The sequence below is a fragment of the Chlamydotis macqueenii genome, chromosome 3, assembly GCF_036417535.1.
Source record: "Chlamydotis macqueenii isolate bChlMac1 chromosome 3, bChlMac1.mat, whole genome shotgun sequence".
Classification (NCBI taxonomy): domain Eukaryota; kingdom Metazoa; phylum Chordata; class Aves; order Otidiformes; family Otididae; genus Chlamydotis; species Chlamydotis macqueenii.
Window position 1 is genome coordinate 11,164,249 of NC_141558.1, and position 11,037 is coordinate 11,175,285.

Here is an 11,037-nt window from a genome sequence, read left to right on the forward strand (position 1 = left end):
TATTATGTTACCCTGGCTCCTCGGGACAGGGTAATACACCCGAGCCATTTTTCCCCCTTCACGGATCTAAAGGAGTGTGAACGGATGGATGAATAGAAAACAAATAAGCGAGGAGATTATGGCCTCGAGATTAATTATAAAGTGCGTTTAACCTTTTTCTTTTGAGGGTTATTTTGCTTCGCCTGGGTCGTTCGACTCCCCACTTCGGACCTAAGCAGGGGTCTGCGGGTGCCGGTCCGCGGGGGATCCGCGGGACCTGGCACTCCGCGGAACCCGTCCCGGGGCGCGTGCAGAGAGCGTCCCGCGCCGCGGGAGGACGGAGGCGAGGAATGCACCGAGGTCAGGGGCGCTGAGGAAAGAGGGGACCGGCTGGGATGTTGGGGCGGTAGGGGGCTGGTGGGGAGGGTGGGAAGCGGCTCTGACCCGGGGGGGGTGGACCCCTCACAGGAAAGCGGCTCCCGGGACCCTCCCGGAGAGAGAGGATCTCAGAGGATTCTCAGAGAGGGAGAACGACCTGCGCTCCCAAAATCCTCCCGGAGGGAGCAGATCCCTCCCTCCAGCCTCCCTCCACTTTTTTTTTTTCCCCCTTTTTTTTTTTTTTTTCTGCTTTTCTCCCCCTCTCTGCGCAGGTCCCGGTGAATCCCGTCCCGCGGGGAGGGGGCGCAGCGCGGCCAGCCGGTAGCGGTGCGGATCGGCGCGGTGCAGGGGTCGGGCCGGCGCAGGCAGCGCGTCCGCGCATCGCAGAGGAGAGAGTGGGTTCCTCCACCCCACAGCGCGGAGCTGCACGGGCACGAAGGCCCCCCCGCCCCGCTTCCCCCACCCTGGAGGGGGCCACTCCGCCGCGGGGGGCTGCGCAGAGCTGGCCCTGGGGATATGCCTCGAGTGGGAGTAGGAGGGTGGGGGGAGATCACAAGTCCGCGGGCTGCGAGCCCCAGGGCTGCCGCTCCTCCAGCAGAAGCGGGTTGAAAAGTTGGCTCTTCTCAGCCAGAAACTTTCTCCCTGCGTGCGCATGCCCGGAGTCTGGTGGGAGGTTGAAGGGGGGAGCTGGGAGGAGTGGGGAGGAGGAGGGGGGTTGAAATAAGGAGGAGGGTGGAGGGAAGGGATCGGTTCAGTTTGAGCTCGGCTGCTCCCAGGCGCGTTGGCGCTGCGGCAAACACGCAGGCGGCGCCGGGAGCTGAAGGAGGGCGAGCGGCCCCGGCTCCATCAGCCGGAGCACCTGGACACCTGGCCGCGGATCTGCCCGCGCCCGCCGGAGGAGCGGAGGGGTGGGTGGGGAGAGCTGTGCTCGCCAGGGCCAGCGGAGACACTGACCTAGCCCGTCCTCCGTTTTTTTTTTTTTTCTTTCCCTATTTTTTTTTCTATTATTTTATTTTACCAGCTCCAATTTAGCCCAGGATCTTTTAACTGCTGCCAGCGGTGGAGCGCAGATCGGGATTAGGTAAATAAAAAGAACAACTCATTTTGTTTGGTTCTTGTTTTGCCAAGCCTCGGGGGTTGGGGATATCGATCCAAACACCTCCTTTTCTCTCCCTCCTTCCTTTCTCTCTCCCCCATCCCCTCCCACCATCCCCTGGATGGTGCAGAAGTGGGGACAGCGTGGCTCACGTGAGGAGGACCGCGCTCCGTGGGGCGGGCGGAGGGCTGGGGGAAGACTTCACACGGGGCTTGAATATTTTGGTGCTATTTAAAGATTTGTCTTCCCCTTTCAAAGTTGTTTATCCCCCCTCGCGGAGGAGCTGTGTTTTTAACCCGAGCTAAAAATGTCACTGCAAACCAGAAGCCTTAATGTCCTTTATGGACTTGAACGTTCAGCTTCTCTCCTCTCTGTTCTGTCCTTTCCTTTTTTTCCTCCCTCCTCTTTTCTTGCCTTTTCTTTTCTTTTTTTTTTTTCTTTTCCCGTTTTATTTTCTTTCCCCCTTTTCCTTTTATTTTCTTTTTTATTATTATTATTATTATCCTTTTCCTTCCTTTTATTTTCTTTTCCTTCTGTTCTTTCTTTCTTCCATACTCCATTTTTAGTGTTTTAAGGCCTGACAAGCCTTCTCTGCTTTCTTCCCAAGGCCGTAACAGAAATGAGTCTGAAGTTTATATTTGTCCGAATGGATTAAAACAAGTTCAGTGCAGAGAGGGACGGAGCTACTCTCGAGGCCGAGACCATAAAGTGTCAGCGCAAAGCCGAGGATTAGCGTACAGTTGTTGTAGTTGGCTTTTGGGAGGGAAACTATAAAAATCGAGCTTTTCGGAGGTTACCGCAGCGCTGCGGCCATGGTCCGATAAAACGCGAGCAGGGCAGGAGAGTGAGAGCCGTGTCCCGGACAGGTGCACAGCAGGTCCAGTTTAGCAAGTCCGAAGCTTTTCCGAGAGAAAGGGCCGACCTCCGGGCTGGCGCGGAGCCGGGGTCCCGGCGGCGGAGCCGGGCTGCGGGCGGCCCGGTCCGGCGATGCGCCCGGAGCCCTGCGTGTCCCCCGGGGGCGTGGGTCACCGCAGAGGTTTTGTACCCCCTACCCGCGGCTGTGCGTGCTGTGGCCGTGGGAAGGGAAGGAGCACGGAGGGAAGAAATCCTCCCTGCCGCCGGGAGAGGGGAAGAACGAGTTACTCGTGCGGGGAGGAGGCACCGGGCGTTTCTCGAGGGAGAAAGAGGGAATTAATCGTGTGCTGGGTGCCTTTCTGTACCCGAGGGGATTAAAAAAACCACACACACAACCCCCCTAAACCAACCTAGAAACTTCTGCAGGGAGAGGGTTGCGGGTCCCCCCCGGAGGCCGCCCGGCCGGCACCCACCCTCTCCCGGCCACCGCGCCCCGGCAGCCACTCTCTCCCCCCTCCCCCACCCCGGGGATTATTATTAATTTTTTTGATCTTTTTTATGTTGCTGTTTCGGATAAAGGCTGCCCCGAGTAGTGTGGCGAGGGCTGGTGCGGTCGGACCCTGGTTATTACCATTGCTGCCTTCGTGCTCTTTCACAACGGTGGTCTGGAGAAACTTGTCAACGCGGATTTCGTGATAAAATGTGAATGATGATTTTATAAGGATTGAGTGGAGATATCCAAGGCATATGCTGACTGAGTCCTTCCAGTCCTCATTAATGTGAGCAATTAACTCTTTCACGCTCAATTAGCCCCGAATAAACCTGCTTTAATAGATTCTGCACACTTCATTAATACTTTGGATAAATCTGTGCTGAACAATGCACTTTATTCCTCAAGAGCACCACGCTCAAATAATGCGGAGCGAAAGGGCGATTTTATTCCCTTTCCAATTAGTTTCCCAAACACAGACGAATTGTAAGCTCTATTTCCTCGCTTAAACTGATCGGAAGGGAAAATTTCGTCCCCTCAAAGGGGACAAAATGAGTCGTCGCCGACCTGGTGGCAAAATGCTGGACACCGATGCGCCGCAGCCGAAAGGACTGGGCTACCAGACTTTAAAGGATTCAGGAAAAACAGAGGGGCTTTTTTTTTTTTTTTTTTTTTTTTTTTTTTTTTTTTTTTTTTTTTTTTTTTTTTGACAGATGAACCCGATTGCTGTAGTTTGAGGCTATCCCAAGAATGTAGCATTTTATGCCTGCTACTTTATCATGTTTGTAAAAATAAGCAACGTTCTCAGGGTAATTTACCTCCTTCATTCTCCCATGTGGAACTAATTAGCAAACCTCATTATTTATGAGTCAGGTATTTAATGTAACAAATATCCCTTTCAAAGGACACATCGGAAATTGATAATTCAAGGTAGAAAGGAAAAATACCAACTAGTCACAAGATTACTTAAAAATCCATTTAATTTTTCCCCTTGCTATGTTACCAGTAAAAAGCCGGCTGGATTTTTTTATTTATTTTTTTAAGGGTTATTTTTTTTTTTTTTTGGCGTATAGGGGAGGTAGAATTTAATCTGGAAGGTTAAGATTACAATGGCCTTAAAACAATGGCAACTGGACAATAGCATTACCGTATCTTCAACAGGACAAAGGGTAAGAAAGCTGGAGACAGATGTAGTCTTTCAAGTTTATGATCCTATTTTGCAGGGTAAATTTATCTTGGCATGAGCGGGTTTTATTTCAGTCAGAACACAAGTGGTTTGTTCTTAATTACTCACCGAGCTAGTTTGTGTTAAGAAAAGAAAACCCCGCACGGTTTTATTGTGATGGGGGAATTCAAGCAGAGAACTCGCAGGGTCGTCTCCTTTAAAAAAAAAAAATAATAATTTAAAAAAAAAAAAAGCAGCCCCGATAACGATCTGTTTACATGAAACAGAATTAAAGGTGGAGGTGACACCGAAATCAAAGAAGCGTTGATCTCTCTGTGGGCAAGAGGGAGAGCGGAGAGTTACTGCGCTGTAAGACACGTTCGCTTTGATGTCCCGAAGAGAGGGGACCTCTTTATGAAATCCTCTGCTCTTCATCTATATTTTTGACTGTCCCGGTCGCGCAGAGCAAAAGTGTAGCTTACATTTCTGGAAAACTGCCAAGAAACTTGTAGCAACGTGAACACTCTGCTCCCACCTCCCCTTTTCTTCTTCCTCCTTTTCCCCCTCGTTTTCTTTTTGTTTTCTTTTTTTTTTTTTTTAATTTTCTTTTTCCTTTTCAAAAATAACCGAACTGCTCGAGGAAAAAACTGCGGGTGCAATGGATGCAATTATGACCCGACTGTATTTCTCTTGGTTTCTGCCCTATTCTTCGTTTAGGAAATCGAAAGAGAATTTTTAAATGTTATCGAGCAAGAATTTACCCAAATTGACACGGTAGATTTTTGCTTATATATTCATATTAAGTGTTTGCTAAAGAGACGAAGAAAGAAAGAAGGATAAGCCCAGAAACTAAGTCAGTTTGCAATAGCATATTTCACGCTTGAGAGATCTAGGACTACCTAGGCAGGAAAATAGACACGGAGCCGTTGTGACAGACAGAAACAGACATTTCAGGTACTCGGGCAAGAGTTTTCCACCTACTTTGTTTTCAGGGTCGTGGATCGAGGCATCTGTTCTGTGAAGTGGACATGCCTAGCATATAGGCAGCACTAACAAAATAAAAAGCATTTCCCCAGTCGACGAACAGAACAGAGTGGTTGATTCATCGGCCTTAAATAGTTAAAAAAAGAAAAAAAAAAAAAAAGGGAAGAAAAAAAAAAAGAGGAGAGGAGAATTTAATGTGTGCATTTTCCAATCAGCCACTATGCAAAACGCATCCAATTGAAAAAAAGCAAAATGTCACAATGTCTTGTTCTGGGTCATTGCGACTGAATTCCTCTAAGGTTTTAGTCTCTCTTCTTGCTACTTACTTATGTAAAGCGGTGCGAAAGGTGGACCCGGCGTATAGAGTGGCTCAGAGTGAACTTCTCCCTCTGACACCCTCCCTGCCGCAGCTCCTTGGTCCAGGCAACAGCCCACATACAAATCAGATTTGTTTCCCTGGTCTTTTAGACCTCTAATGCCACCACTTCCCACCTCCCCACAGCCCAGAGGGACAATTACTGCTCTGGGGCTCTTGGTTGCCTCTTTTTCTCCAAAGGGGCTTTATTCCTCGTGTGGGGATGAAGTGACCCTCCCGGCTGAGTGCTGTGAGGATCCTGCTGAGACTCTGTGTGGATCTTGCAGGGATCTTATGGTGACCCAGCAGGAACCCTACACGGGATCTTATGCGGACCCTATGGGGATCCGACTGTAAAACTGCCCTGCCGAAGGCAAATCCCAGAGTTTGCTGGGGGGAAAGTGAGTGTGGGCTGTGGAGTAAGGAGGAGGCTGCAGGGATGCGATGCCTCCAAAAGCTGTGGGTGCTCTCTTGTACCCACAAAGAGGGGAAGCTGTGTCCCCACCAGCAAACCTTGGGAGGCATCTCCTGCCAAATGGTTGAGAGCAGCCAAGGCCAGATGCGCCTCGATGCTGCTGCCTGGCAGCATTTTCCCTTCCTCCTTGTAGGGCAGAATGGGTAAAGATTTGGCCCAGAGAAGAGGCTGGGGGCTCGGTGGGACCCTGAAACACAGAGCAAAGTGGTGGCATCCAGCCCAGGGAAGGGCCCTGTGGCCCTGCAGCTGGTGGGCTGGGTATCCCCACGGGAAGGGTCCCTCCAGCACTCGCCTTTTTTGCCTTTTGAAGGGTTCTAATTAAGCGATTGCCTAGATTAGGATGTGGGCTTGAAGCCAGGCACTTCCCCCTAATGAGAGCAAATGGCACTTTAGATTTGTCACCCGGACTCAGCATTTTCCCATTTCTTTTTGCAGTACGTAGGAGGGAGGGTTATTTTTCTCCCCCCTCAAAAATTTGGAATTTTCTGTTTTTAAATGAGGAAAGGCATGCAGGTTCTGAGCCCTCCAGCAGCCCAGAGGCAGAAGCTTGGCTGAGGCCAGATCTCAGGGAGGTGAGCAACCCAGGGGCAGCGAACTCTCTGTAGCCCCCTCCCCACGTCACCTCAAAGGTCAGGACTCAAGGCAATTTTTGTGGACAGACATAGTGGGCGGTATCCCATCATCTCTAAAGGCTGAGGGCACCCAGGAAGGGATTTTAAATTCCATGGGAGAAACCTGAGCTTTGTGGGCCAAAACTGTGTCTCCCTGCTGTCCCGGTGCAGAGGATCATCACAGGTCTACGTGTCATAGAGATGTTGTTGGGGGGTGAATGATTGTGGATGGGGCACGAGTTCTGTGTGTGAGGAATGGGGAGAGGGAAAGTCTGTGGACATTTGGGGATACACTTGCAGCCAAGAGCTGGACAGGGCTCTCCAAGTCCAAGGCAGCCTCCTCCTGAGGTTTTGGAGAAGGGCATTAGTGAGGGGTGAGGTGAGAAATTCCCTCTACTTTTATCTTTGTATAAATCCCCCTCTCTCTCTTCCCCCCTCTACCTTTATTTTCCAGATCTTTTCCTCCCCTGTTCCCAAGATCCTCCTCCTGAGCAGACACCATGGGAAGTAAGACTCTGCCAGCCCCAGTGCCTATCCATCCTTCCCTCCAACTCACCAACTACTCCTTCCTGCAAGCATTCAATGGGCTGCCCGCCGTGCCCTCTGACCACCTCTCCAACCTCTATGGCTTCAGTGCCCTGCATGCTGTACACCTGCACCAGTGGACTTTGGGGTACCCGGCCATGCATCTGCCCCGCTCCTCCTTCTCCAAGGTGCCCAGCGTGTCGAGCCTGGTGGATGCACGGTTCCAGCTGCCGACCTTCCCACTCTTCCCACATGTCATCCAGCCCAAGCAAGAGGCCACCAACGTGACTCTCAAAGCCAAACCCCGCTTTGACTTTGCCAACCTAGCAGTGGCTGCCACACAAGAGGACCACTCTAAACTAGGACAAGCAGACAGTCAGAGCTCAACCCCAGGGCTGGGCTCTTTGCTTGAGGTGACTAAACTCTCTCCAGAGAAGAAACCCACCCGAGGAAGGTTACCATCCAAAACCAAGAAAGAGTTCGTGTGTAAATTCTGCGGCAGGCACTTCACGAAATCCTACAACCTTTTGATCCATGAAAGAACCCACACCGATGAACGACCCTACACGTGTGATATTTGCCACAAGGCCTTCAGAAGACAGGATCACCTGAGGGATCACAGGTAAGATTATTTTTCTCCTATCCTTCTTTCCTGGCCTATCTGTACTCTCTTATTTACCCACTTACACTCATGAAGGTGCTTGTAAGAAAGTCATGTCCTTGGCCAGACAGCAGCATTCCCTCTGGGTTTTCCTCTGCCCAGTGCTGGTGGAGGAGCCCAGATAACTCACTTTGGAAGACAGGCCTGTTGTTGTACTCACTCACCCTGCAAAAATGACTTGCACAGCCTCCTTTCTAGCTTCCACAGACATTTTCAGCATCCATTTGCATCGTCTTGCGTCCTCTGCCTTTGTGATAATTTGGAAGTGTCGTGAAGATGCACAGCACGGTGACCCCAAAGTTAGAGAGAAGCTCTTTATCCCTAGGAAAGACACCCTTGTACGCCTCTGTCACTCCTTTCTCTTCTTGCACACACACACAGATGACTGCCCGAGTGCCGCACTCCAGCACTCTCGGTCTCAGCAGTAGGTGCAGGAAGCTCCAGCGTGCTCTCCATCAGGTAGATCACTGCTGAGTCCAGGCTGGTTATTTCTGACATCTCAATTGTTTTTCTCTCCCTAGATATATCCATTCTAAAGAAAAGCCTTTTAAGTGTCAAGAATGCGGGAAAGGATTTTGCCAGTCCAGAACGCTAGCTGTCCACAAGACACTGCACACGCAAGTAAAGGAACTGAAACCTGCCAAACTTAAGTGCTGAATCTCCAACTTTTATGAACTTTTCCTCCCCTTCAGACTTTACACCAAAACCAGAGCAGAAACAAAACTTTCAGGATGGGAGCACTGAACTTCGCTTTGTTTTCATTTGTACTTTAAAAAGAGCAAAATCAGCACCCCCCCCATCCCGTCCAAGCAACTAACTTCCTAAATCGTGGGTGAAAAGGTTATTTTGCATTTAAAATATATATGAACGATGCAGAGAATGCTAGCTGACTTGTGTGGCTTTGATAAACTTTATGCCAAAAGGTGGTGCTCACGTGTTGAACAGGAATCTCTTTAAAACCAAACAAAAACCCACAAGCCTCTTTCCCTCCCTCCCCAAAATCCCAACCAAAAAAAAAAACCAAACCAGAATCGTAGCTTCCAAAAGTATTACTTTAAATAAGACACAACCTCTTATTTTATACTTTTTTTTTTTTTGACTGTATAAAGCTTCTTATTTTTACACTTCAGGAAAAACAGAGAATTCCAGAAGATGATTAAGAACTGAAATGGTGGTTTCTCATCACAGCACCATTAGGACAAAGAGAAGGGCAACTTGCAAATCTCATTTGCTAGTTTGTGTTCTTAAAAGGAGAAGAAAATTAATGTTTGGAAATGACCTAAACCTCCCAAGTGGGGAGTCCTATCGTGAGCTAGAAAATGCATCCAGATCTTAGACCTGTGGGTCCCTAGTGTTCGGGACAAATCAGTGTTCATGGGACATGGAGACCTTTTTTTCTTTGCCTGGTGGTCTAGTGCGCTGTGAGGAGGTTTGTAACTTGTGGACTTATTTAAAAAAACCCAGAGGAAGGAAAGATAGCAATATGGCAAATTGACGCTATGCACAATGTGGTTTTAGTGGTACTTTAAAGTCTTCATGTGTCCTGATAAGAGAGAACAAATCTCAACCTGAGAGCATATTTTTTTTTTTAAATGCTGGCTTTCTGAACAGTGTATTCAAATTAAGAGACATTCCAATAAGTTTTGTTTATTAAAAAAAAATTGTATGGCTGTTTGGCACTTTATGCTGATTATTGGTAATTGACATTTATCACTGGATTGTGTGTGTTTTTTAAGTATTAAAATAAATCGTTATTTTACAGGCAAGTTTGCATGGACTACCTATGTGTTCATTTGATTCCTGGTCTCTTACCTAGCAAACCCACCCCGCTCCGCCAATATTCAGAATATTTTTTTTCTTTTTTTTTTTCTTTTTTTTTTTTTTTGAGGTAACTTGGTATTTCCTCAGTGCTTGTTTCTACCAGCGTTGGAAAGTCTGAATCTTTCTTCTATGCATAAGCTTTCCCCCTCCTCATTTTCTTTTTCTTTTTTTTTTTTCCCTCCTCCTTTTTCCTCTTTTTTTTTTTCTTTTTTTCCCCTTTTTTTTTCTTTTCCTTTTTTTTAATATTTATTTTTTTTTAAGGCTGACAAAAGTAAACAGACCTTCAGGGAGTCAAATAATTTTGCTGCTAGTGTGGAAAAAAAAAATCGTCCTGAGTAACTAAATCTGGGGTATTAGCTGATAAGATTAGGTGTCAGGAGCGTTACAAACCAAATCAGGTGAATGATGGGCAAACCTCTGGGCGCTGCGGGCAGAACGGCCCTTGCACACCCTGCCCTTCGCTTGTTCGGAGCGGGCATTTTTCAGCCGCATCTTCGGCCGGTTCAGCGCCGATCGGGGCGGCCTTTGATCGCCGGCAGCTGTCCTGGGTCAGAGATGTTTATTCCACTGCGAAGCCGCTTTGGGTCGGGCCGGGGGAGAGCGCTCGGGGCTGGGGAATCCGCCGGAGCCTTTGAAGCGCCTCTTGCTGTCCTTTCTTGTCCCCCTCGGCACACCCTAAACCCCCTTCCCCCCGTCACAAACCACTGCCCCCCCACCCGCGATAAGAAAAGCGTTCTGCAAATTAGCTCAGCCATACATCTGAAGTCACACTGGACCGAGTCCTGCGGATCTTGCGCTGCGGAAGCGCTGATGCTTTGATGCTCCAAAGTCCTTCGGCCCCAAGCGGTTGCTTTCCCCTTCTTCTCCGCTCCGCTTTTAGAAAATATTTCTTTATTTGGTCAAGGAATCCTATCAACGACAGAGGAAAAAAAAAAAAAAAAAAAACAAGTTGCGCTTGTAACTCATTTAATGTAAGGGGAGGTGGGAGAAACCTCTCTCCCCCTTCCTTTTTTTTTTTTTTCGTTGGACACCGATCCGAGCGCACGGTGACTGAGTCAAGAGCTGGGCAGGCTGCGGAGCTCGGTAGGAGCAGGGAGAATCCCTGCGCTGCGCCGCGCCCGACCGCGCTGCGTTTTCTCGGCCAGCGTCTCTCGGGGGCGATTTGCGCTGCCTCTGAAGGGCCGCACCCCCCACCCCGCGCTCCTCCCGTGGGGTTCAGCGGCATCGCCTTGGGCAAAGCCCAGCGGGAGCTGCCGGCCGAGCTCCCCTCGGAAAACGCCGCCCGCCCCCGCCACCGCGGCGGGCGGTCTCCGCCTGCCGCCGGGCGTGCGCCGCTGCCGGGACAGGGGGACGGCACCCCGCGCCTCTCCCGGGAGAGACCTGCAGCCCCGAGCGCTGACGCGGCCTTAATTGCCAGCCTGAGGGCCGGGTGGTTCTTCCCCCCCGCGCCGTGCGTTTCTTCTGAAGGGAGATTCAGAGAAGAAAATCCTCGATGAGCTTCCCCGTCCCTCTGGTGCCCTTCGTCGCATAGAGTAAAGGAACAGGGATGCTCCTGGGGTCCCATCGTGGAGGAGGATAAGCGAAGGGCTCTGTCGCTTCGAACCAGTCGCTTTTCAGGGTCGTGACCACGAGGCAGAAATCC

The 11,037-nt window shown here is 49.8% G+C and overlaps 1 protein-coding gene across 1 annotated transcript; it reads left to right on the forward strand.

The window, feature by feature from the left end:
- The first annotated feature begins 1,155 nt into the window (after positions 1 to 1,155).
- Positions 1,156 to 9,321, forward strand: OSR1 (odd-skipped related transcription factor 1). Its single transcript, XM_086744824.1, has 3 exons — positions 1,156 to 1,438; positions 6,843 to 7,535; positions 8,096 to 9,321. Exons 2-3 carry the CDS (start codon positions 6,889 to 6,891, stop codon positions 8,229 to 8,231), a joined length of 783 nt encoding a protein of 260 aa, XP_086600950.1. The 5' UTR covers positions 1,156 to 1,438; positions 6,843 to 6,888; the 3' UTR covers positions 8,232 to 9,321.
- The last annotated feature ends 1,716 nt before the right edge of the window (positions 9,322 to 11,037 follow it).